The sequence below is a fragment of the Eschrichtius robustus genome, chromosome 19 (genome assembly GCF_028021215.1).
Source record: "Eschrichtius robustus isolate mEscRob2 chromosome 19, mEscRob2.pri, whole genome shotgun sequence".
Lineage (NCBI taxonomy): Eukaryota > Metazoa > Chordata > Mammalia > Artiodactyla > Eschrichtiidae > Eschrichtius > Eschrichtius robustus.
In genome coordinates this window covers 4,400,956-4,427,500 of record NC_090842.1, presented here as the reverse complement: position 1 = coordinate 4,427,500, position 26,545 = coordinate 4,400,956, and the positions used below count along the sequence as shown (strand labels likewise).

The 26,545-nt window shown below is 55.8% G+C and overlaps 1 protein-coding gene across 1 annotated transcript in view; it reads left to right on the top strand.

Moving 5' to 3' along the window:
• Positions 1–26,545, top strand: part of KIAA0513 (KIAA0513 ortholog) — a 63,651-nt gene that overhangs the window by 31,569 nt on the left and 5,537 nt on the right. The window contains exons 2-11 of the mRNA XM_068528287.1: positions 10,035–10,538; positions 12,956–13,055; positions 13,844–13,917; positions 16,582–16,652; positions 17,847–18,051; positions 18,760–18,800; positions 19,236–19,314; positions 20,957–21,034; positions 25,093–25,173; positions 25,598–25,692. Of these exons, the coding sequence (XP_068384388.1) occupies positions 10,204–10,538; positions 12,956–13,055; positions 13,844–13,917; positions 16,582–16,652; positions 17,847–18,051; positions 18,760–18,800; positions 19,236–19,314; positions 20,957–21,034; positions 25,093–25,173; positions 25,598–25,692 (1,159 nt within the window). The 5' untranslated portion in view covers positions 10,035–10,203. The remainder of the gene's footprint in view (positions 1–10,034; positions 10,539–12,955; positions 13,056–13,843; positions 13,918–16,581; positions 16,653–17,846; positions 18,052–18,759; positions 18,801–19,235; positions 19,315–20,956; positions 21,035–25,092; positions 25,174–25,597; positions 25,693–26,545) is intronic.

Sequence of the window (26,545 nt, the reverse complement as noted above, 5' to 3'; positions counted from 1 at the left end):
TTTTTTTTTTTTTTTTTTTTGTGGCCACGCAGCATGTGGGATCTTAGCTCCCCGACCAGGGATCGAACCCGCGACCCCCCCACATTGAAAGCGTGGAGTCTTAACCACTGGACTGCCAGGGAAGTCCCTGAATTCACTGTCTTGTTTCCCAAGTTACTTACCCCCTCAGTAAATCCCCTCGACTTTCTCACCATTGCTCGTGTGACACAGTTATCAGGTGGGCTTTTGTTTTTCTTTTCACGTTGGGGGATGCTCTCTGCTTTTTTACAAGTCTTCCAAACATTTATTAAATTAAAATACTTGTGCCAGTTTATTACTTTTTCCAAAACGACGGATCCTGCTGAGTTGCTTTGGGCTTAACGCCTGGGGACAATGAGGCCTGGGTCCCCAGACACGTTTACTCAGATTTGCTGCCCTAAGAGGAGCTGCTTACTCCTTCCAAGGGGTGGGGTTGGCCAGAATGTTCCAGGAGCGGCCTGACCGGCAGAAGCAGAGGTAGTGAAACCGTCACTCCTGTTTTGGGTCAGGTGCTTCTATCAGGGCCGCCCAAGGTTAGTTTCGAGTTTGTTGTTATTGCCGGCATCAAACCCATTGACTCGTGGCACGTGTGCCGCCCAAGAACGAGCTGCCTCTTGACATTGGACTTGTGAAACTTTGAGTCAGGAGGTCAGACTCCCTCGCTAATAATTTATGCGTTATTCAGAGACAGAGGCCACACTGTCACCATCTCTTTGCTCCCACAGCAGGCCTGGCACGTGGAAGGCACTTGGCTGGTGGCCAGCGAATGACCACATTCACCGTCCAGGGGCATCTTCTAGACTCAGCCTCCCTGAGCCTGCCGGAGTCTTTTGGGTCCCGACTGTGTCGTTCTCTGAGTTAACTTTCCCTCCGGCTTTCGGCTCCCCACGTTCTCCACCAACATGTTACTGCACTCAAGTCTGAGTAATTAATGAAGGGGTAGGATGGAGCCGGGCTGGAGTCCTTATTAGCCCATGAGCGGTAGAGACATCTTTCCAAGTTGACGCTGGGGGAGGGGTTCAACCACCGTCTTTCATCAAATTGAAGAGCCCGTCAGTTGTAAGATTCACCACTATTCTAGGCACAAGGAATTAAGATGCAGCGCTGCCATTTAAACTGTGACATAATGCTCTCTTGTCCCTAGAATTTTATTCTGTCTTTCTGGTAAGAACCCTTATAGAATGCCTTGGGCATAGATTATTATGAAGCATCCCTCTTGTCCATAATAAAGAGGAAAATATAAGCAAAATAAGTTGGTTAAAGGACTTCTAAAACTTCCTCACATGCAGAGGCCTGTTCTTCTGCAGTTGCCCCAGAGCCGTTGAAGTGCATGGGTTTCTGTAACATACCATCCTCTCTGCCAGCCACATGCGCTTTACAGGGTGCTCGTCCACTTCCCTTTGGGGAGGAGGGGAGCTCGGGGGCAGGGGGACGAGGTGGGGGCTTGTCGTGTTCTAGTCCCTGAGGTGGGTGGTGGATTTAGGGGAGAGTTCACTTTGTGGGAATTCATTCACTTCGAGCGATATGACTACAATGTATGTGTTTTGAATTGATTTTTAAAATTAAGGACTAGAAGAGGCTCCACTCTTGTCTCTGGACAATGACAGCTGTATCTCGGTGGGCCTGGCTGGGAGCAGTGCTAAGACACATCTGCTTTCAGACATCTTAAAATGCCAACAAAGTGCATTTTAGGATAATGAAATATAGTATTGATGAAACCACCTAATTACACAGTATTCAGGCCACATTTTTCTGTTTTGTCCTCAAAGCTGTAATGCGTTTGTCTAGTACCTTGCTAAACCCTTGTGCTGTTTCCACAGTATTCCTTTGATTGACGGGTCTGTAAGACACACACACACACACACACACACACACACACACACACACACACACACACACAGATGCGCGCGCGCGCGTGCGTGTGAGGCTCTAGAGCTTAGTTTGTCATCAGGCTCTGACGTTGGTCCTCTCCGCTTCCCGGTCCTGGTGCTCAGAGCCGTCCTGCTGCTGACCTGGGTGTCCCCTGACGTGGCTCTCTCTCTCTCTCTCTCTCTCTCTCTCTCTCTCATCATCTAGTGTCTTCCCTTTTGAAACCAGGTTACGTATGTCCCTCTCCCTCCCCCACCCGTCCTCTCTCCTTCCTCGAGGATGAGAGATCATGGCTCGGAGACTCCCTGCAGAGGCTGTGGGTTGTGATTCCTCACCAGGAGCTCAGTTCCCGTCTCCTTAACCAGTGTGGGCTCTCATCCCGATTAAAACCCTGGAGCTGGTGCCTCGAGCAGGGCTTTGGGGGCGCCCCTTCCCTTCACCCCTCCCTCTCTCGTTCTGTTTTGATCACCAAATCAGAATGTTGGCACAAGTGCTGTTCAGAGAATTCTGCCATGAATGGTGGTGATTGGTGCCTGCCAGAAGCCCTGGGGGACATCTGATGTTTGAGGGAGAGGGACCCTCATGGGCATATTATTAACTATGACATCTCCAGGTCTGTGACGCTCCATCCCTGCACCACCAGGGAGATCTTACCTTCACCCGGTAGCGTGCTCCAACCGACAAATACCTGCTCCAAATGCATGTAACATATGCTCTCTTACCTTCACCCGGTAGCGTGCTCCAACCGACAAATACCTGCTCCAAATGCATGTAACATATGCTCTCTTACCTTCACCCGGTAGCGTGCTCCAACCGACAAATACCTGCTCCAAATGCATGTAACATATGCTCTCTTACCTTCACCCGGTAGCGTGCTCCAACCGACAAATACCTGCTCCAAATGCATGTAACATATGCTCTCTTACCTTCACCCGGTAGCGTGCTCCAACCGACAAATACCTGCTCCAAATGCATGTAACATATGCTCTCTTACCTTCACCCGGTAGCGTGCTCCAACCGACAAATACCTGCTCCAAATGCATGTAACATATGCTCTCTTACCTTCACCCGGTAGCGTGCTCCAACCGACAAATACCTGCTCCAAATGCATGTAACATATGCTCTCTTACCTTCACCCGGTAGCGTGCTCCAACCGACAAATACCTGCTCCAAATGCATGTAACATATGCTCTCTTACCTTCACCCGGTAGCGTGCTCCAACCGACAAATACCTGCTCCAAATGCATGTAACATATGCTTTCTTACCTTCACCCGGTAGCGTGCTCCAACCGACAAATACCTGCTCCAAATGCATGTAAGATATGCTTTCAGATTTTTGGAAAGCCATTTAAAAAATGTATCTTTCAGCATCTCTGTATCTTTTACAGAACCTGTTAGAGACTTCCACTATAGTAATCAGTGTCTTTTCGTATGAGGATCTTCTTGACAAATTGATTTTTAAGTTCGGTATTTGGATAAAGTTCATGTACAGATGAATTTGTCAGAATGAAAAGCATTTGTGACCCAGTGTAATTCCCTTTTTTGCTTTGGCTGCCAGGAAACTCCACTACATTCGTTGTCCAACTGCAATGATGGGTTTCTTTGATTCGACTGGCCTGAGGTTGCCCTAAATCCACATCGACTGGACATAAATCTACGTCTGAACAGTTGCCCAAACACACTGACATCTAAAAGGATGCTGACACTTCTTATTTGACACGTATTCATTCTTCGAATGACTATTGTCTCATAGTCCCAAATAGCCCCACATTTCTTCCTGATTCGAAGGCAGTGTCAGTTATCACCCAGCCAGAAAGCGCTGAGCGAATTTATCCATCAGGAGCTGTAGGGCTGCGCTGTGACCAGCCCCTGGCAGAGGCAAATGGAGGTCCTTGTTATGGTCTCGCTGCAGGAGAGGTTCTGAGCGACAGGAAGCGGGTTTCCACCAGCTTTAGTTGTGGTTGTGGTCCATCTGGGGCTCCTCCTCAGCCCCGCCTCCCGGGCCAGCCCACAGGGTCTCTCTGTGACCTGTGACCTCAGAGGGGGAGGGGTGCCCGGGGAACAGATGCAGACGGAGCCGCAGGAAGAGCCTGTGCGCTGGGAGGCTGATTGTTTGTGGCAGGCCGGGGAGGTGTGGAAGTGGTAGCTGCACCCCGTGCTGCTGGGACCCTGCCAGGGCACAGGCGGGCGCAGGGGGAGGGGAGGAGGGCTCTGTAGAACCTTGAGGTTTGCAGTCCCTCCATCGTGTCCACAGCCGTCTCTACAGGGCGAAGGATGCAGCAGCGGGTTGAAAGGTCTCCCTTATTTCCTCTCCCTCTCCTCTCCTCCAGCTATTCCAGTGAGGCACAGTTTTCCTGGAAACCGTGCATTATTAAGTCATTTCATAGCTGAACCGAAACAGATAACGGTAATCTAATCATCGATCAAGTTCACTTGTCTCCCCTCATCCCTGCAGCCAAACCCAGACCTCCTGTCAACCTTCTGTCAGGTCCATTTGAAGTAAAACACTCCTCGGGAGACCAGAGAAGACCCTCTTCACTGGGGTCCCCTGCAGGTTTGTAGCTGTCACGAGAGGGATAGCCACTAGCTAGGTGCCAAACAAACACCCAAATTTCTCTTGCTGTTGAAATGGTAAAAAAAAAAAAAAAAGAGTTTGCCTTTTGACCAAGACCAGAAGGGCATCCACGAGAATGGAGATGGGATTTTGTCGGCCTGGTGGGACCAGGAGCTTTTTCTCCCTCTTCTATTTCCAAATCTTTCTCTAACGATACGCTTACGATAAAGGGGAAAAGAAAACAAAATAATCTCCACAAGTTTGACTGAGTGCTGGGGAGAATCCATCTAACGGATGTGTGTGAAGTCCTACATCAGGTTCTCGGCTCCAGTGGCAGGGAACGTGTTTGTTGGGCGTGGCCCGGGCTTGCCTTCTAGGCCAGCGGTCCCCAGCCTTTTTGGCACCAGGGACCGGTTTCGTGGAAGACCATTTTTCCACGGGCGGCAGGGGCGGGGGCGATGGTTCAGGCTTAACGCGAGCGATGGGGAGCTGCAGAGGAAGCTTTGCTCGCCTGCCCGCCGCTCACCTCCTGCTGTGCGGCCCGGCTCCTAACAGGCCGCGGACCGGTACCGGTCCATGGCCCGGGGGTTGGGGACCCCTGTTCTAGCGCACAGCACAGACTGGGGAAGGCGATTCGGCAGCCCCAGCAGAGCCTCACTGCTGTGCAGGCCTCTGACCCTCAGCTCCGCTTCTGGAGGTGGACCCGCAGGAGAGCATCAGAGAGACTACTGCAGGGCCCACGTGGTGACTTGAGAGCCTGGGCTCGGCGTTGGCCTGAGTTTGGACTCTGGGCCCCGTCACTTCCTAGCTGTGTGCGGGGGGCCTCCTGCTTCCCCACCCCAGCCTCGATTCTCTGATGCTGTGAGAGGAGGGGCGGGTGGGATGGAGGGGGCATGAGCCAGCGTGTTGTGTGTGCTGGTCCATGGAGGCTTGCCGTCTCTTCTTTTGGTGGGAGGAGCAGCACGTCTGGTGGCTCTGGAACAGTAAAGGAGAGGGAGCTGCCTGAGACGGATGGCAGAGGCAGAGTTCCAGAAGGTTCCGGAGTCTCCCCCGGCCCCGGGAACCTGTGTGATTGCCCAAGGTCAGCCTGCTGGAGGGGGCTCACCCTGGGCGCCCCGGGTGCTGGGGAAATCAGGGTTTGAGCAAAGCCTCTCCTGTGTGATTGCCCAAGGTCAGCCCGCTGGAGGGGGCTCACCCTGGGCGCCCCAGGTGCTGGGGAAATCAGGGTTTGAGCAAAGCCCCTGGGGACGTGGCACAGCAGCCACAGAAGGCAATCTCCTTCCGAGTTCCTGCCGCAGCTGCGGCCATGTGGTGGGGGGATGTGGGCAGGAGGCGGGGCAGGAGGTCAGGAAACCTCCCCCCGAATGCGCCCGCCGGGACCACCTCCCCTGGCCCCCTTGCGCTCGTTCTCTTCTCCAAACTGCTGCCACGGCTGCCTGCCCATCACCCTGAGAACCCAGTCGAGGCTCCTAGTGTCTCACCTGGCCCCGCTTGCCAACCTCCTCCCTCCTCAGCCTTCCCAGTGCCTGAACTTTCCAAAGTCATGGCTGCCGAGGGCCTCTGTGTGGGCTGTTCCTCCACCCAGACCCCTGTCCTCTGCTAAGACAAGCCTTCTCGAGCCTTCTCGAGCCTTCTCGGCTGGCCCGGCCCCCCTCCATCTCAGCTCAGATATCCACCTCCCTGACCCCCAGTCCGAAGAAGCCCCCGCTCAGCGCTCAGAGCCATGGGCTGACTTAGAATTTTAGCCTAATTTGATTGGTAGAAGCTTCCGCCATAGGGCCTAAGAGGTGAATTGTAAAGGTGCGTTTGCAGGAAGCTGGGTTTGACTGCAAGTCTATAGAAAGCATTTTTAATATCCACGCTGTCTGTTTGCAGAGATTGCACTGGGATTTAAAACCCTGAGTCTCAGAGCCTGTGGCCCTGCAGTGGGTCTGGGGACCTCCTTGTACGCGGGACAAAGCAGAGGGATTGAGTGCAATCCGCAGACATGTTCTCTTTGGTCCATGATGTGTTCTGAAATAAATTTAAATTAGTTGCCAGTGTTGAAGAGTTGGAAGATTTCATGAAGCAGATTTCAGCACTTTTATAGAAAGCTCTTGAGGTCTGATCCCACTGGGCCCACGATCCTGAGTGGCAGCCCCTGGCTGGCCCTACTCGGGGACAGTGCAGTCAGTCCCCACTGGGCCCACTTCCTCTGTGTTCTGCAGCTGGGAGAGCACAGGTGGTCGAGTGAGGAGTGTGATCCTGGTGTGTTGAGAGTGACCATCACCTTGTCCTGGACGGAGGCCCGTCATTATGTTTCCTTCCTGGAGGAAGAGGGTGGGGTCACTTCCAAGGCCCTTAGCATAAGTGGCCGCTTCACCTGCATCTCAGCTCCGGGAGCAAGCTTGGCTGAGAGATGAGATCCCGGGCAGAGGGACCCACACCCTGCAGCCCATGCTGCCCACACGGCGCCCAGGACTGGGCCGCCCGTCGCCTTTGCTTCCTCTGCTGCAGGGCCAGGCCCCTCACCTTGTCCGCTCCTTCCTGAGCCCACAGAGGAGGCTTCTTGGAAAGGGTGACTCATGCACTCCCTGATTTCCAAGCGAGACAGGCCCTGGGAGAGCGCCTTGGGCCGGACCAGAAACAGCCGCAGCAGTTGGGTCTGATCTCGCCCCTCCGGGACCTGTGCTGTCGAGGTCTGTGCTGTCGAGGTCTGATTTGGTAAATAGATGCCGCCTTTCAGACCAACCACCTGAAATGTTGCAAGACACCGTAACTTGTTTCCTTTTCCTCTGAATTTTTACTGATTGTAAACTCCACCGTTAATGATAATAAAATAAAAAGGGGAGGTTACCTCGGTGCCAGCACTATAATACACTTCTATCTTCTTTTTCAGTCCTTTTTCGTATGTATACGTGCTTGTAATTATAGTACAATTAAAATTCATTTACTTCAGTATTTCCAGCACCCAGAACAAGAGGTTGGCATGCAATAGGATTCGGTAAATATTTGTTGATTGTGGAATATTTGTTTACCTAGCTGTAAAGTGAGCGTTTTTCTAATTGCATCATACGCTGATTACCATTACATCAAGTTGTTAGAATATATTTGCCACTTTACTGTATTTAGATTTATTTCCCTAGTTTTCAGGACTATAAATAATGTTGTAGCGAGCATTTTTCTCCACATAACTGTTTTTGACTGTTTAGAATTATTTTCTCAGAATAAATTCCAAGCATTTGAATTCCTGGATCAGAGGAGAGAAAAATAAGAATTACAGAAATTGCTTTCTAAAGTCTTATTTATCCCTGTTGCCGGGATTGTTTGAGAATATTAGTTTTATCTTAATCTCATCTGCTTTTGGGTTATAATTTTCAAATTTTTGCTTATTTTGTAGTATATGCTGGTACCTAATTGTTTTGATTTGCCTATCTATATGTGTGGTTATTAGTATGGGTTGAAGAATTGTCTAAGCACTTAATAATAATATTTCCTCTTGTGTGCCATGCCTATTTGAGTAGTTTGTGTATCTATTAGAATATAGATTTTTAGCTGGATTTGGGTGAATTTATCACACAGATATGATTAACTCAATTTTCCTATCATAGTGGCTGCAAACATTTTCCTAGTGTGTGATTTTCCATTTTTAATATCCGGTGAGTCATTATAGGTGTGATTTTCTGTTCTTTGGAGAGTCTGTCAGTGTGGTTGCCAGAAGGACCTTAGAGATCTAACCTGACCTCAGTGTCTGATGGGGACTCTGGCCCAGAGAGCAGAGGCCACAGCTCACCGGCCCTGCTGGCGAGAAGGGGCCAGGGCTGCCCTGGCCCTGGCCCACGACTCCGTAGTCTGTGTTGCCACCTGAGCTCCGAAGACTCCCTATTGCTCTCCTGGCCCAGAAAGTTCTTTTGAGCTGAGGTGTATGCGTCTCTGTTTTGGACCAAGGCAGGCTTTGTAGGACTCTCCGAAGGGGGGCCGTTGCCACTCCAGTGACACGGAGCTAGCCATTCCGTCCTTCTGACTCAGGGCATCTAAAAATATCCCGGGCTGGGGAATTTGGAGGAGCCCACAATCGATTCGTGAGCATTAAGCTCTTAACAGGCAGTGAATGCAGCTTTGATATTGAATTACCCTCAGAAGATGCATTAGTTTCACTGTATCGGCAGTCACCTGTCTGCCAGGTGTTGTCCTAGATATTTGGGGTCTGTAGAGGTGGAGGATAGGGGCAGTGCCAGGATCAAGTTGGGCTCTTATATCAGGAGGGCTTTGACTTACTGCTTAGCCGTCTGCCCCTCGTCATGGGGGAGCGAGCCCCAGAACTGGCAGGTGACCCCTGAACTGGCCAGCAGGAGACTGGTTTCGAAGCGAAGATCCTAATCCCAGCTCTGCCTACACCGTCGACTTCCCGACTCTTAGAGCGTGTTCACGGTCAGGTCTGGTCATCCATTCAGCAAACGTACACTGGACACTTAGTTAGGACTCTGTGCCGGGCACTCGCATTGCTACAAAGGTGGCTGAGGCATGGTCCACCCCTCAGGGGATTGTACTTCAGTGGGATAAACAGAAATACCCACATCTACCTATCAAACAAGCAGACTTAGAAATGAGTGTAAGTAGAATGCCAGTGGGGCCACACAGGAATCAGTAAATAGTTTGCACAGGGTTTGAGTGAAGCTTCCCAGAAGAGGTAACACTAAGCCAAGCCTCGAGGGATGAATAGAACTCCGGTTGGGGCTGAGGGAGGAAGATGGGGGAGAAGGGAGAGGACCGTCCAGCTTAAGGGGCAGAGGAACAGACACCAGAGGTGGGTGCCATTGCCCAGGGTGGCCGTAGTGCAGGGAGGGGGCAGGGAGGAGGAGGTGGGTCCAACGGCAAATGCCGCTTAGAAACCATCAGAGGGAGGGACTTCCCTGGCCATCCAGTGGTTAAGACTCCGCGCTTCCACTGCAGGGGCCGCGGGTTCAGTCCCTGCCTGGGGAACCAAGATCCTGCATGCTGCGCGGTGCGGCCAAAAAACAATGAAAATCATTTTTACAAACGTGCCAGCAGATCTTGTGTCTGGTGAGGTGCTTAAAAAAGAAAAGAAAAGAAAGAAACCATGGGAGGGTTTAGGGGGCTGACGAGAGGGGACATATATCCAACAGCCAGGAAGGTGCTGGGTCTTGAGTGGGAAAATGCTAAGAAAGGAACCCGGGAAGGAAGAGACGTGGGCCTTGGAGACCCGTGCGCTTAGCATGTGCCTGACGACACCGTCTTCAGTGGTTCGTGACCCAGCAAGAGTGGGCGGCAGACGGCCGTCTGCGGTGATTGCTGTTCTGACTGGCCTCCGTCTGCTCGGCCGGAGTCTGGAGAGGGCCGGGAGGTGCAGCCCCCTCGAGGTCTCCTTGCTTAGTTTGGAGAAATCCTGACGGATGGTGTGTGTTTGTTCGTTGTTCGCCCACCATATAGCAGGTGTTTAACAGTAAGTGGGCAGTAGGAAGATGACATCAGCAGACAGGTGGCCCAAATTCTGGAAGTTTGGAGCCTCTTACAGGGCATTCGTGCCCTACTTCATTCCCCTTATAAGAAGAGAAGCTCTCGTGGTGATGACCTGTCTCTGCTTCCATTCCAGATGCCTTAGGGCCCCGTGGGCCACCCCAGAGGACTCAGTCCCGGTGGCCAGCGGCTCCCAAGCAGCTCGCGTGCGCTCGGCCTCAGGCTCCCGCTGACGTGTCTGGGAACCTCGTTCACCAGCCCCCGCCCGGCATCCTTGCCGGCAGTGCCCCCCACGCCCCCGAGCCATGGAGGCCCCCGAGGTCCCCGTGGGCCCGCTGATTGACTTCGGGGCTGGGGCCAAGCCATCCGCCTCCTCGCCCCTGGAGGCGCTGCCGCCAAAGCTGCAGGGCGGGGACAGCTCCCCGGGCGAGGGCGCGTCGGAGAGCGAGACCACGGAGTCGGCAGACAGCGAGAACGACACGGGCGAGTCTCCCTCGCGCCCGTCCTGGGGCCAGTACTGCCGCTCCTCCTCCAGCGAGTCCTTCTCCTCCAACCAGAGCACCGACTCGACCAAGGATGAGGAGCTGCCGGAACTCCGGGATTTCCTGCGCAGCTACGTGGAGAAGATCTTCTCCGGAGGGTGAGCCCCTCGCAGGGCGCCACGGGCCAGGGCTCCAGGCCTCGCCAGCTGCTGGCCCCCTCGCGGTCTCCGCCCCACCCCAGTGCACGTAGACCCCCTTGGGGAGCTTCCGCCACTCCTTCGCTCCACTCAGGGCCCTGGCTTTGCTTCCGCGGCACCTCGGGTGAGCCCCCATCGGCACGCCTTCAGAGGTGGTTATTAGCTGGCATTGAATTAGGGGCAGTACAAGGCCAGGAGGTTTCAGTTACCCGCAGCCCTTGGGACGCTCTCGGGCAGCTGAGCCTTAAGCAGCTGCTAGGATGGGGACCCACCCTTGCACCTCTTTCTGGCCTCGCGTTGGTGGTTCTTGACAGTGCGAACAAGGAGCAGTGACAGTTGTAGCAGAAGTGGGGCCTGGAGTGAGCGTGGAGGCCGAGGAGCCGGGAGTTTGTCTGATTCACGGCTGTTGCCGTCTCAGCGGCGGAAAGGGAGACACACCGCAAACTCAGTTCAGGCCTCAGGTCCTGACGGCTGGTCTTGCATCGTTCACAGCAGTGCGCGAAATGCTGGAGGTCCTGCTCCTCAGATCACCTCTGGGACCCTCAGCATCGCGGAGGGGGGAGGTGAGAAATGCAGAGTCGTGGGCCCCACCTGACCCACTGAGTCAGAATCTGCATTTCAACAAGGCTTCTAGACGTTCACGCATTGCGGCCTGCGGAGCCCTGGCTGAAGGGACCCTTTTCCAATTTTGTTAAAGTGTAAGAAGAATTTCTGCCTGTTGATGCCACACACCGAAGGTGTTCTTTCCTGCTGAGATTTAGGCCCCTCGTTTGTTAACTGGCAAGGTTGATTTCCACCTTTTCCAGGTGTGTCTCAGTTTTCTCTGCAGTTAGAAGGGGGAAGAGTTCTAGGATCCTAATATTTGACTGTCCCCAGAGTGCTTTTATGTTTGATTTTGAATGCATTCTGGGAGAGCAGTAGATGTGGCTTCCTACTCGTTTTGTTTGACTGACACTGAAATTAGTCAGCTGTCTCTGAGTACACCCAGTTAATGAAAAGGGGAGAAAGCCCAGAAGCTCACTAATTTGCCAGGAAGGCCAGTCTAGATTTGTGACAGGCAGTCGGCATCATGGAACGTGGACAAGTGAGTCAGATGCATCTTTAAGAGCATTCCAAAACTCCCTGCGAACGCCTGGCAAATTCTCACATTTCATCTGGTGTCGGTGTTTGGGATAAACGAGACCAAGATGTTTTCTTTTTTTTTTTTTTTTTATAAATTTATTTATTTTATTTATTTATTTTTGGCTGCATTGGGTCTTCGTTGCTGTGTGTGGGCTTTCTCTAGTTGCGGTGAGCGGGGGCTACTCTTCGTTGCAGTGCACGGGCTTCTCATTGCAGTGGCTTCTCTCATTGTGGAGCACGGGCCATAGGCGCGTGGGCTTCCGTAGTTGCAGCACACGGGCTCAGTAGTTGTGGCTCATGGGCTCCAGAGGGCAGGCTCAGTAGTTGTGGCACACGGGCTTAGTTGCTCCGTGGCACGTGGGATCTTCCCAGGCCAGGGCTTGAACCCGTGTCCTCTGCGTTGGCAGGCGGATTCTCAACCACTGTGCCACCAGGGAAGCCCCAAGATGTTTTCTATAAAATCTTAAATAAATGAAATTGCAGAAGCCAGTGGATCTTCAGCCTTCTGCTTCCCCCTTTTAGTCATTACATTTGGGGTAGAGTACTGGCCCCCCACGAAGATGATGGGAAGTGGTTTGAGATCAGGTGAGCATTTTTCCACCCTGGCGGGGGTGACCCCCAGGCCTGGGGTCCCCCGACCTTCACGCCTCACACAGAGCCATGGAGAGTCAGAGAGCAGACCGGCTCTTCAGAAGTGCACAGGAATAAGCCACCATGCCCTCCTTCCGATGGCTGGAGGTAGCATCAGACCTCTCGTGTTTCTTGGCCTCAGTGGGTCCTGCTGAGACTGAGCACGTTAGGAATTCTTGAATCCAGTCGGTGGCTCCACACCGACCTCAGCACCAAAGATGGGGGGCAGTTGGTTGAGCTGGAGAACCAAGCCCTCGGAGAGTTAAGGAACCCTTGTGAGTACCCGGACCTCGCTGAGGCAGGAGGTCGGGGGAATGCACGTGGGCTTTGGAGCCAGGAGGTCTGGATGGGGCTCCCACCTGCCACTCCCCAGCTGTGTGTGATCCTCCGAGCCAGGCTCCTCATCCTGGAAACAGAAGTAATACTGTTTCCTCTCGGGGCTACCCGGAGGCTGAGATGAGTGTCCGCACTTGGCGGGGGGGCGAGTTACTGTCGGGGTTCCGTGGTGCGGATGCCGAGGGCCGACTGCACTTAGGAGTTCCTCTCCTTCCTCTTTCCCTACTGTAGCCACTTTTGTTGCAGAGGATTAAAGCTTTCCTGTCTTTTCCCTTTGCCCTCTTTTCCAGGGAGGACTTGGGCCAGGAGGAGAAAGCCAAGTTCGGAGAGTACTGCAGCAGTGAGAACGGCAAAGGCCGGGAGTGGTTTGCCCGGTACGTGAGCGCCCAGGTAAGAGGGGTGACGCCGGGCTGTGGTGTGGGGCAGGCCACCCGCTCTGGTGAAGGGAGATGAGGAAAACGATCCCACAGGCAAAAGCGTAAAGCTCGTCTAGAGATATTATAAAGTCTAATTAGAATAGTGGAAGATGCCTCACTAGAAAGGAGTGCTGGGCTGTCAACCTCATGAAATTCCAGAAAAGTTCGTTGTTTTAAAGACAAGCACATGGGCTATGTCCACACATGTTTTTATTAAATAACCTACAATATTCCGTTTTTGTAAAGATAAAATATTCAAGAGAGTGACAGCCATGTATGTAAGCTCAGATAAACAGTAAGTTTTATCAACAGCCAGTAGGTTCTTTTTATTTTTTTCCTGTAAAGTGGATTAAGTTCTTCGTTTTTAAAGTATTTTTCGTCACAAATAATTTATTCTTCCGAGAAAAATTAGAAAATACAGATAAGCAAAAACAGAGAAACTGCCCATACATCACCCACCCAGAAAACAGCCAGCGTTGTCATCTTGGGGTCCCGTCCCTCTGTACTTTCCCACACGTGGGTGAGTACGCGAAGTTCCTGGTTTTAAAAATCTCACAAGGAGACGCAGGAAACACCCGAGTGATGGTCGGGGGAGCGGGGGGCAGCCCTCTGCTGGGTCCCGGTTTCTGGGGAGCAGGGCCTGTCCTGGGCTCGTGCCCCAGCTGTGTTTAGAGATGCCGGGCGGGGAGAGCACGCAGCCCCTCTGCGCTGGGTGCACCTCCGCCAGCGGCCGCCTGACGCGGCTGCGCTCTTCCCGGACAGCGCTGCAACTCCAAGTGCGTCTCGGAGGCCACCTTCTACCGCCTGGTGCAGTCCTTCGCGGTGGTCCTATTTGAGTAAGTGATGCTGTGCCTTAGCGCCTCCGCCCTGACCTCCGTCCTCCCTCCCTCCCTCCCTCCCCACCTGGGAGACCCCAGCTGTGAGAATTTGCTCCCCCTCCCACCCCCCCGCGGCGGCAGTTGTGACCAGCATCTCACGGGGGTGGGGAGTGAGCGGTCCCCACCTGCCAGCAGCGATCAGAGGACCGTCGCTCTGTTCCTGCGGGTCCCGGGACAGGCTGTGATTGCACAGCGGCCCCGCCCGCCTCCAGCTGAGGTCTGGGCTTCTCTGGATGTCCTGTGGTGAAGCACTCCAAACCGGGTCACCGCCCACTAGTGAGACGGTTGGATGGCATCGCTGCCCTGAGTTCTCATGAGGCGCCACTGGGGCCTTTTATCACCGAGGACAGCGTGGCCTGGGGAGAAGGGCCCCCCACCTCCGTGTGGCCGGGGGGGGGCCGGCCACCTGCCTTGAGGGGCTCCTCCACCTGAGGCCCACGGCTCTAGGACTCCCGACCCTCTTCCTACATCATGATGTGCATCAGAGCAGGACACGCCCTCCGCAGTGTGATCCGGAGCGGCTGTGTCTGCCTGGGGGATCATGGGGGGTGAGGGAAGTGCGTGGGACAGGGAGGGGAGCTCTGACCCTGATCTGACCTTCGGTTGAGCCCGCTTTCTCCCCTCACCTCAGCGTGGCCTCGGAGCAGGTCCTGGTCCCCTGGCTTAGGCTGTGGCCACTTCTCTGTGTCCCTTGTGTCCTTCCAGGCCTGAAAACCCCTCCTTTCCTGTTCCCCTTCTTCTCCCAACAGAAATGTAGCTGCTCTCTTGACCTTAATTCCCTGTCTCGGCGTCTCCCCACCTTTCTCTGTCCCCCATGAACACGGGGAATGTACTGGAGGAAAATGGCCAAAAGAGAGGAGCCCCTGTTTTTCCTGCACTTGCTCAGAATGTCCCAAGTTCAGGGTGTGCTCCCCAGGGGTAGGGGGCGGGGATCTGGGTCTGGGAGCTAGTGTGGGTGGAGGGATGAGAGGCCCTCGCTGAGGTGGCCAAGGGCCCACGCTTGCTTCGGGAGCTTCGGTAAAGCAGCCCCAGGGGGTCGGGGGGTCAGTGTGGCCTCCTGCCCTGAAGACTCTTTGACCTCCAGACGTTTGCATCCATATTGTTCAGGAACCTGTATTTTGTGTAGACGGTGTGCCTGTCCACGTGGTAACGTGCTTACCTAATTCTCAATTTTTCTTCCAGTTTTTCCTTAAATAAGCAAACTGGTAGGCGGGGGGGTAGTTAACCTCAAGTTCCAACCCTGCCAAAGCACAGAATCTTTTCATTACTTTGTCTGTGAGCGTATATTTTTTTATATGGTTGCCAAAAAAAAAAGAACTTACAGAAATTTAGTTTTTTAGATTACTTTTATGTTAAAAAGATAAACAAAAATGGCCCTCATCCCACCGTCTAGATAATTTCTGTTGGTTTTCTTTCTTTAAGTACCACTAGTCCAAGGTGAAAAACTAAACAGGAAAGGAAAGCACATGAGGGAGCAGGATGGAGAGGCACGGAAGCCTAAGAGGGAAAGGAGATGTTCTTTCACACCCCGTTCTCTCACTCTCGGTCCATCGCTCAGTGATAACCACTCTTAATAATGCACATACCAGCAAATAGATCTTTTTTCTAAAAAGGCAGTACTGTGCATTTGCATTCAGTGCTGCATCTGTAACAGCTGTGAGGTGTCCTAATACATGAACGTACGAAGGTACCGTAATTAATTCGGCTCCTGCCCTGCTGATGGGCATTTAGCTGACTCCTCATTTTCTTCTCTAATTTACAGTGCCACGGTGGATAGCAGTGTAGCTTTTGCCACTGTAACAGTGCAAATTCTTAGTGGCAGACAGACCCTCTTTTTCAAGTGTTTCCCCCCTTTTTTGTTTGCTACATTGAATGGATCCATGTATATCTCATACTCTCAATGTAGTAAGTGTGATATAATATAGTAAGTATTAATATAATCCTTTCTATTTGTAGGACATCTTTTAGCACAGCAAAGGTTCTGGCGCGTCATACTTTAATTTGATTTTCAGCAAGTGGTGTAGGGTACGTAGGTATTCATGTTCCCAGTGATTCTCAGAGTGCTGTCCCTGGGCCAGGAGCCTCAGAACATCAGCTTCCCAAGGCAGTTTGTCAGAAATGCACATTCTCAGGCCCTGCCCCAGACCTGCTGACCCAGAGGCTCCGGGGTGGGCCCAGCAATCCACATCTTCATGCGCCCCCACCCCCGTCCCCCCTGCCAGGTGACTCTGCTGCTGACCACATCTGGGGGGTATCATCTAAGTCACTGCTCATTCCTGAGAAGTAGGGGTTGGAGGGGGCCAGTGGTTTAAGCCTGAGACCTGAGGCCCGACCTCCAGTTCTGGGTCTGCTCCTTGGGGTGGGGCCCTGGCTATTCCACCTTGAAAGTGAAAGAGGCCAGGCGGATGGATGGTGAGCGCCTTAGTGCCCCAAATCAGACCCGCTCCCAGGCCAGGTGCCTGGACCCAGGGGAGTTCTTTCTGTGGCTTCTCCTCTGGAGTGTCTGGGGAGTGAGGTGCTAGTTTAGAGGCGTCTGTGAAGCATGCCGGTCTTGTCTCAGGAACGTGCAGAGAGAATCCGGTGGAAGGATCCGTTAGCCAGTCACCCCTCTTTCCATTTCAGGTGTCACCAGATGGACGACTTCGGGCCTGCAAAGAACCTCATGACCATGTGCTTCACCTACTATCACATCGGTGAGACCCGGGGTGCCGCTTACGTGGAAGGCAGACCTGTCACCTTCCGACGCCACGTCAAGTGGGGATGTCTTAAGGCAAAGCTGTGAGGCATCCAGAAAACAAAGGGAGCTGATACTAGGGCGGGAACAAGGAGAAGGGAGACCCCTAGAACGGGAGGAGAAGAACGGTCCCCAGCGTGGGTCAGGAGGCTGACGGTCCTGGCTGGGAGGACACGAGAAAGTAGACACACGGGCAGGACATTTCACGGTAGACGCAGGACTCGTCTCATGTTCTGGCCAGATGTGACACAGGGCCAGCTGTGGGCGGGGGTGCGGTGGAGCAGCCCGGGGTCTGGGGCAGAGTGCGGGTCGAGCTCTTCGGGCTCGTGGCCCTGGGGCCTCCTGGTGCATCGCAGCTGGGGGCAGCTGGGGGGCTCCCCGTGTTAAGCTCCTTGGGCTGTGACCACTGGCACTCGTTCAGGCCGCCGTGAGGAGAGGGTTGCTGAGGGCTTGCCTGCGGGCTGGAGCTGGGTCAGGGCAGCGCAGGCACCAGTGGGTTGGCTCTTGTGGTGCCTCCCCTACCTCTGCAGCTCAGCTTCATCCTCTCCTCACCTCAGCAGCCCACCCTCTCCCTGCTGCTCTGTGCTGTTGCAGCAGCTGCTCTGACTGCCTTAGTGTGGAGCCCTTTGATCTGGGGAGGGACACCTCGGCCCATGGGGTGCCTGGGCCTCGGTCCGGTCCGTGCACAGCCTTAGGAAGGGACATACCTCTTTTTCCCTCGCTGCCCTTCTCTCACCGTCTCCCACGTCCAGTGGCCTCCCTGTTTCAGGGCCAGCCCAGGTGCCAGCCAGGCCATCTGGAGTCCGCACGCCCCCTCCTTCCACAAGGAGAGACTCTTGTGTCTTCCTCCATCACTTTGTACGTTACACTCTCCCTGTGTGCGCTGCTCACCCACCTTCTGGACTTGGTGCTTCTTTGGGGCTGGATCCCTGCCTGTTTCCTCTGCAGCCCCTGGTGGCACCTGGCTGACTTGTACACACTAGGTGCTCAGCGACCGCCCAAGAGGGCAGGGGCCCCGGCTCTCCGTGTGCTCACGGGCCTCCTGAGCCTCTTGCTTCCCACCGCCGCCGTGTCTGGCGATGGCGGAGGGAGGTGGCCCCGGCCTCCGTGGTTCCAGTTGGCTCTCATCCCTGCTCTCTCCCCCTCCCTCCAGGTAAACCACACCTGCTCCCCTCCGAGTTCAAGGAGAAGCCGGCGGGGAGCATCGACTCCTACTTGAAATCGGCCAATAGCTGGTTAGCGGAGAAGAAGGACATCGCCGAGCGGCTGCTGAAGAACACGTCGGCCAAGACAGAGAACGTCAAGGGCTTCTTCGGGCTGGAGACCAAGCCCAAGGGGCCCCTGGCCAGGAGAAGCGAGTGAGTGTCGCCTGCGTGCGTCCCTCCCCGACCGTGGGTGTGACAAGGAGGCCACGCTGGCCCGGTGACGGGAGCACCTCTGTGCCCTCGGCCGTCACTGGGGCCTGAGAGCTGCTCCCGGGGGCAGCTGCCTCCCCACCCTCCAGTTTTCTGGGGCTTCCAAACGCTGTTCCGTTTGCTGACATGCTGGTATGCTCCCCGTGGGCCCGTGTTTCTAGGACTGGAGAGGAGCGTGTGGAAACTGTCGGTAGGCAGGAGGGTAGTTACACCCGCCTCCCTGCACCCCGCCTCCCGCTGCCGTGAGAGAAACCGTGTTCCCCAGGGCAGCGGTGTTCCCATAGCCGCTCGGGGACCCGCGGGGGCGGGGCCGCTTCAGACCAGTGCGGGAACCGAGACTTCCACAAAGCAGGGGCACCCTGTGGTCCCCGCCGTCCCCTCCGACGGCTCGGTTACGGCCAGGCCACTTGGCTTTATTCCTCCTTTGGTCTGGACAGTCTTGGATGCAGAGAAAACGGCACAAAGAAGCCTGAACAACACATCTCAGTTCTAAAAGACTGGCAGGTGGTACATGTGGCGTGGATTTCATAAACACGTTTTCAGAGGAGACCACCTTCGATTTACACATTGGTTCTGAGGCTTCGTCCTGTTTCAGCAACGTAACAGGGTTCTTGGGGTCGTTTTGTCACTGCTATGGTTTCTCTCCCCAAGGGAGAAGGAGGGCAAGCCCCAGGAGAAGCCGCGGAAGACGGGTGAGTGCCTACCCGTGCTCGCGGGGCCGGGCGGTGCCACAGCAGCGCCACGGGGCCTTGGTCCAGCCCGTGGTGAGCCGCAGGTCCCCGGATGCCTGGGGCTCCAGCTACCCTGGAGCAGGGGACGCTGTCATACTGCGCTCTGCTCCGGTCTCTAACCGCTTGCTGAATTTCCACGGAAAACCCGCCTCTCTGGGGATCAACTCCTCATCCCAGGGGAGTCAAGGAGAGTATCCCCAGGGGTGGGGGAGGTGTTCCCGGGATGCTCCCTGGGGAGGAGTCCTCAGGGCCAGGCCTGAGGGCCGCAGGGCAGGTGCCATGGAGTTTCCGCTGCATGTTTGTGTGACCTGTGGGACGATGCGGGGCCTGCCGGGAGGGTCACTGGAGTCGGGGGGGTGGTGTCTGCCTCGCTCAGTCTCCCTCCCCCTCCCGCAGTGACTGTGTGCAGCCCAGAGGAGGAGAAGAAGGGGGAGAAGATCTATCTGTACACACACCTGAAGCAGCAGCCCATCTGGTAAGGCCACTCTCAACCTGTGTCACCAGCACCCATGTCTCCATCAGAAGTGAAGGCCACTCACGCCCCCTAGGAGAGCCAAAGGAGAAAAGATGGGCGAGGATGCAGGGAAGTTGGAAACTCATACACAGCTGGTGGGATCATCCCATGCAGCAGCCACTGCGGAGAATGGTCAGGCAGCGGTTAAACAGTTTTAGCCCATGACCCTGGCAATTTTACTCCTGGGTAGATACTGAGAAAAGTTGAAAACAGGTACTCAAGCAAAAACCTGTGCACGTATGTTCATGACAGTGTTATTCGTAAGAGCCCGAAGGTGGATACACGAAATGTGGGCTGTCACTCAGCCACGTAAAGGAATGAGGCACCCACACCTGCCACGACGTGGGTGGACCTGGAAAACATTCTGCCACGTGACCCAGGCCAGACACAGACGACCACGTAGTGTATGTACACAAAATGTCCAGGAGGCAAAGCCCTGGAGACAGAGCAGACTGGTGGTTGCCAGGGGCTGGGGGAAGCCGGGAGTGCGGTGATGAAAACGTCCCGGAAATGGATAGTGGCGATGGTTGCAGAATTCTGTGAATATACTAAAACCCACTGAGTTGTGTACTTGAAAAGCGTGCATTTTACGGTATGTGACTTATATCCTAGTACAGCTGTTCTGTATATGTCGATAATGTACACACGTGACGGTCACGGTTGCAGTGGGAGACCAGTGGTCAGGGGACATCTCGCCCTCTGTCTTTCTCTGAGGACACTCTCGTCCCTCTGAAGCCTCTCCATCAGTGGCTTTTATTTCCTCACAAGTAGGCGGTGTACTAGCACCTGGAACCCAAAGGGTGTCAGACGTGCCCCTCCCGCGAGGATCACGGTGTAGCGGCGGTGGGAGGGCTTGGTGCAGCAGAATGGGGCGTGTGAGGCACGCGGCCGGCCAGGGCTGGGCTGCAGCTGTCCCGAAGCCTCCGCGAGGAGGGCCCACCCTGCGGGGCCAGCCTCGGGTGGAAGCAGGGAGAAGGAGCCCAGCAGCCCCGGCCCCACTGTCCGTGATTTAGCTCGGGCCCCTCTAGGCTCAGCTGCTGTCCTATCATGAGCAACAGGGCTCAGCCCCACTTTTCTATACAGAGCCGGGTGGTAAGTATTTTAGGCTTTACAGGCAACCACTGCACTCCACTGCTGTAGTGCCAGAGCCGCTGTGGGCAGGATGTAAATGGAGGGCTGTGGCTGTGACCCCATAGAGCTTGATTTACACAGACAGAGAGCAGGCCGGACTTGGCCTACGTGCCGTAGGTTTGCTGACCCTGATCCTTGGGAAGAATGCTTCTTCCTTGTGTGTCGCTCTACATGTGTTTGCTCTCTGCACGTGGCCTGTCCCTGCCGGGGGTTCCCATTTATGTTACTAGACCCTGTTCTAGAGAAGCAGGTCTCCTCAAAGCCTCTGCTTCCTGTTGGGAGCCTCAAGCAGAGACAGAGAAGGGGAAATGGCCTTCGCCCACATCCTGCAGGTGGCAGCTTCCCCTTTGACCCGATGAGTCCAGGCTGAGTCCTGGGAGAGACGCACAGATGCCCTCAGGACACTTTGCCGGGTGTGGGGGGAGCCAGCTTCATTTAGGGTAAAGGCACGTGGGCCTTGTCTGTCTTGCAGGCACACGCTGAGGTTCTGGAACGCGGCCTTTTTCGACGCTGTCCACTGTGAGAGGAGAAAGCGGTCTCCCACCACCAGGTAGGAGCCAAATCCGGGCCCGCTTTGCCTCAGGGAAGAGGACCAGGGCGAGGCTTTCTTGTCCCGTTTCTGAAGAGGAGAGCAGGAGGACAGAACGGCTGAGTCGATGCGTCTGTGTTTCTTCCTCAACCCCTTGCGGCCCCGGTGCCCTGCAAGCTGCCTGAAGGGTCCCGGGCGCACCGCTTCACGGGTGGGGGGCCCAGCTTGCATGAGCGCTTCCTGCCCCGGGGCTCCGGCATGACTCGGCCTGACCCTCCTAAGTAATGCAGACTCCCACTGAGTGAAACCAACAGGGCCCCCTCAGACCCACTCTGCCTGTCTCTGTGAGACTCCAGACTCCCGAGCTGAGACCACTGCAGCGGGACCCTGGGTGCTGGGCTCACGTCTGGGAAGGGCAGTCGCTACTGTCAACTTACTCCTCTGGGCTGCAGCTTCCCCGAGGGCAGTCTTGCCACTTCGGAAGACTCCCTTTGTAAACTGGTTCACAAAGCACTGGGCAGCGGCGAGGGCTGGGCGGGTGCTCAGCTCTCTCTGGCCACGGCGGCGAGCTAAGGCTGGTGCCTGCTGTGTGCAGCGGCGGGGCCGGGAAGGGGCAGCGGCCTCCCAGGCCTGGGTCACCTTGTTGGCCCCTCCAGTCATGGGACTTTGAAGTCTGAGTCTCTCCTCGTTGATGAAATGAATCCCTGCCTTCTTTGACCCTGGGGAGACCCCTTAACCTTTCTCCTGGCAGGAGAGAGGGCAGGTGCCTGCTGGTAAGGCTTCAGTCCGCGAGCACTTGGGGGATCTTAAGTGAAATCTTTTTTGGGGGGGAAGTAAACCCTATCGGGATGACCTGCCTTGTACCCCATGGCGGCCTGCTGTGGCTGTGTGTCCCGGGAAGGCAGGGGAGCACGTGGAGAGGGAGCGATGCTGGAACGTTCCTAAGGATTCTAGAGAGAGAATTCTCCGCCCTTCTGGCAGTCGCAGATGCAGGAAGTGCCTGTAGGCGAGGGGGATCCTCGTGTTGCTTTGCTCTCGGACTCCTGGGCCACCGCCCCCTGGAACCCCATCTCCGTATCCATCTCTGCTGTGATAACCCTCCTTCCGCGCTTGCTCTCTTTTCCATCCACATATCTTGCATGACTTTGACGTGTTCCTCTGTTTACCTGTTTCTGCTGCCGCTCCAGAGGGGATGCTGGAGAGGAGGAGAAGAAGAGGTGTGTGTCCACGTGACTGTCCATGGACCGTGCGGGCGCCCTTCCGGGGCCACCGGGTCAGAGGGGAGGGGGGTGTGACCAGACGTGGGTGTGACTCGCGGCCGGCGGGCCCAGCGCTGGGACAGGCTGGCGACAGACAGTGGGGAGCTCGCCGAGGATAGAGACCCCGAAATGGTCAGGAGACAGACACGGCCCCCGAGACCCCCATGAGGCCCGGTGCGCATCCCGAGAGGAGAGGGCAGTGAGGTCCAGCAGGTCAGCTCCGACCTTGAGCGAGTCCAGCCTCCATGGGCCACTCTGGCCCTCCGAGCGGACCCCGAAACCACACCCTTGGGTTCCCTCGTTGTCCGCTCGGTCATCGATCCGGGCTCAGGAGCCGCAGGTCGGGCCAGAGGACCTGTCCCCGCAGTCATGCCTGGGGGCCCGTGGGCTCTGGCAGACCCTCGCCCACTCTGACAGGTCTGGGGGGTCCCGGAGGAAGGACAGCTGCTTCCTCCCCCCGGCCACTGTGTGATGTGAGGCCTGTGTGTGTGAGGGGTTCCCCTGAAGACAAAGGTCTAGAACAGGCTATTTCCTGTGAGCCCACGGTGGGGTCTGACTTCAATTGTTTGAACTTGATATGTGTTTGATATCTTGGTAAGATATTTTTAGAGTGAAAGGCCTGCCTATTCAAAATATAGTTTCTGATTCAGTGCTTTTTTTAAATTTGGTGGAAATTTCCCAAAGCATGCTTCCTTTAATCAGTGATGTATTTTTAGTGCTTATTGTTTTACGAGAAATCTTGTTTTTTTTAATGCAGCCTTATTATGGCTTTAAAAGGAGCATTTAGGCATGGCAGCTACCTCCGTTCCTAAAAAGCCCCCAAGTGCCCACAGACTCTCTGGGGGTCGGGGGTGTGTGTGTAATTAACCAGCGTTCCTGGAGCAAGGCTTCCCAGCACCACAGCCGAGGCCCGACAGGGCTGGAGCGCCGTGACCTCTGAGCCCCACGAGGGGAAGTGAGCCTCCGGGCCTCACAGGACTCCTCACCCAGAGCAGATGTGGTCTGGCCATACACATCCCAGACCCGACCCCCAGGACACCCCGAGATTGGGGGCCGGGGGTTGGCTCTGGGTCCTTGGGCAACCTTGTGCCTCCAGCATGATTCCTCTTTGGCAGACTCTGCCGACAGCAGCATCAGCACCCTCTCTGTTCTCAGAGGCGGAAATGTCCCCGTTTCAGGAGGCTTCCTGTTCTGTAAGCTGCTGGACACATCCGAATTCCCACTGTGGCACTTTAGACACACGATCTGCCCTCTTGTGGTATTAGACCTCGACCAGTATTGGGTGTTGAACTCAATTTTAAGGAATTGATTTGTTGGTAGGCATCCCCTGATCCCGAATGACCTTCTACCTATCTCTTCAGAGATCAGATAAAATGTCCCAACTCTAGTCCTCGCCACAGCGGAAAGACTCACCTCGTCATCTGGGTCAGGGCTGCTGTGCTGCGCGACTGCAAGGGAGCCACTTCCACGTGGTCTGGGGTTGTGCAGTGCACAACCTGCGCAACTGTACCCAGCGAGCCTGGTGGTGGTGTGGGAGTTTATGTGCCTGGACAATTCTAAGGGTGATCACTCAGGGAAAGAGGATGGGAAGGAACATGGGATGGGATTAGCATAGTGCCTGGAAGCACATTCCAGGTATCTTTGTGGGTGTCCTGTCAGCATGAGGAGACCGGGAGACTGACAGTGCCGCCTCTGTTGCACCCTGGTGTCCCGTGGCTCCCGCTCAGCCGCAGTGGCACCAGTAGCTGCCCTGGGCTGGGAGGGGGGAGAGGAGTTAAGAGTCGATGTTCTCGGTTCTGTTCCTCTTCTTTCAGCTTCTCCATCGCCCTGACCCCTCACCCCCTCATGCTGCCTCTTCTCTCCCTTTTCTTCTGTCTTCTTCCTCTCAGCCCTGTTTCAGTCAGACTCCTTGTCTGGAGTGTAATTTTTAAGGGGAAATAGGCATCTGCCCACTTCTCAGGTGGCCACGCGCTCCCGTGCCCCGGGGGGTGGAGGTGGAGTGGTGCAGTGGCTTACGGTCCTGGGCCACTGGGGACAAGGGTGCTCGGCCATAAGGGGAGGGGCTGACGCCCTGCAGGATCGGGCGGAGTTGGCTCTCACTCAGGGACACCGAGCTCAAAAAGAGCTCAAAAGAGCACCTTCCCTGCCCGAACCCTGAGCCCTGCGCTCCTTCACGGGGAGCACGGGGAGCCCCGCGGGCCATGGTCCCTCCTCGTTGGGTTTCCAAAGCTTGGGTTTCCCAGCTTTGCTTAGAGGCTCTGTGCCGTCTTCACCGTGCTCACGGGCCGTCCCCGCGCCCTACGAGGCAGCCTGGGAGCAGAATGAGCGGCAGAGGCGGGCCGGCCTGGCGGGCAGCGTGTGGTCAGAGGCCGCAGACCTCCGCCGGAGGGCCGAGGGCCTGCACACAGCGCGGGGCCCAGGGCCTCCTCGCCGGGCTCCTGACCCCTGCTCCGCCGGCTTCTCGGCACGCCTCCCCGCCGGTGACCCGGGCCTCGGCCTCCGCTGTCCCTGAGCCGTAGAGAAGGGTGTGTGGGCAGCGTTCTTGTCTCCTGGAGAATGCTCCGGGCAGCCGCTAAGCGCACACTGTCTCTGGGTCCTGAGCCTTGTCTCCGCCAGGAGAAGGTGACGAGTGTGGGTCTCGGGCCCCCAGGCAGAGGGGCAGCCTTCGGGCAGGCTTCCTAGAAGCAGCGCCAGCAGCTCTTCGGCAGAGGTGTCCCCTCTGCGTCAGGGAGGCCAGCACCTGTGGGTCAGAGCAGGGGAGGGCCGAGCGGCGGGGGTGTGGGCTCTGAAGCCCCTCCTCTGCCCCTCCTGTGCTTGCAGGGAGAGGTGGTGCCACATGACCCAGGAGGAGCGGGACGACAGCCTGCGGTTCAACGAGAACATCACCTTCGGGCAGCTGGGGTGAGCGCCAGGGCCGGCCTGCCGCGCCCCCGTGACCCGGACAGGGCCCACGCCCACCCCGGGTCACCCAGGAGATGAGCAAGCAGGGTGGTGTGAGGAGGGACCCCGCTCCTACCCGGGGGCTCTGCTGGGGGAGCGCCACCCTTATGATGTCACACGTCCCTGACTCAGTGTCACTACCACTGTGCGTTCTTAAACGGCTCAGAGCGCACAATTCACTCCGTTTGGCCTTGACTCCGGTTCCCAATTAGTCCGCCCCCTAACACAGTTTCATGGTGAGCAAGGCTGGCCGATGAGGCGACTTGGTTTTACATCTTTCTGTCAATTCCCCGGCCTGATGGGCTGCATGTCGGGCCCCGGCTCCCTTCCCCTCGGGAGGCAGGAGGGGTGCCAGCTCACGGCCGTGTCCCCCGCCCCCCCCCAGCACATTCACGCACAACATGCTGGCGTTCGGGCTGAACAAGAAGCTGTGCAACGACTTTCTGAAGAAGCAGGCGGTGATCGGCAACCTGGACGAGGGTGAGTGGCGGGAGGGCCGGGGTTTCAGGAGCAAGTGCGCTGCGTGCCGGGATCCCCACCCCGCTCAGAGGATTGTCCCTGCTGTAATTACAAAGGGGACGTTAAACGTGCCTGTCTGCCTGTGTGCGTGGGACACTTTTCCTTCCATTTGGAGACCCAGTCCTGCTAGGTAGGGCTTGCCCGGGTTGGGCAGGATGGTGCGGGGCCCACCAGGTCAGTGCTTACAGACAGGGACCAGGAAAAGATATAACTTGGTGCTCAGACTCTGACCTTGAAAATGGGCAGACTCTGGCCCGGAGTTGCCCCTCCTTCTAAATGGCCACCACATGGCCTGCCTTCATTCCTTGAACGACACTGCTGCCGGAGGTCTTGGGGGAGCGGCGGGGGTCTTGAGGTCTTTCCGGAATCTCTGACTTCCGTAACGGAAGGTGACACGTTGCTGATGTCAGCTTCCCTAATCGACAGCTGGCCTTTACGCGTCATCCCACGTGCTACAGAATGCTTCCTCCTTGTCCCCTGAAAAGTCTTCCACTTAGACGTAGATTTGTACAGATTAATATTGTTTAACAATAAAACTCCATCCTGGACCAGGTTAAAGAGGGCCAAGGACAGGTGGCCTCAGGCGGTGCCCGTGGACAATCTCAAAGTGTTGTCACCAGCCCCACCGCTCATCACAGGGCAAGAACACTGCCCCCTCCACCCCGTGACCCCTGCGTGGCCTCCAGGACCCACGCCTGGCTCCCATGATAGGGTTCATCCGCCCACACCAGGCTTCCTGGGGGCCTGCGGGGCTGCCCTCTGGAGCACCATTTCCATGGGAAGATGCATCCTGGTTCCAAGGAGCCCACTGCCA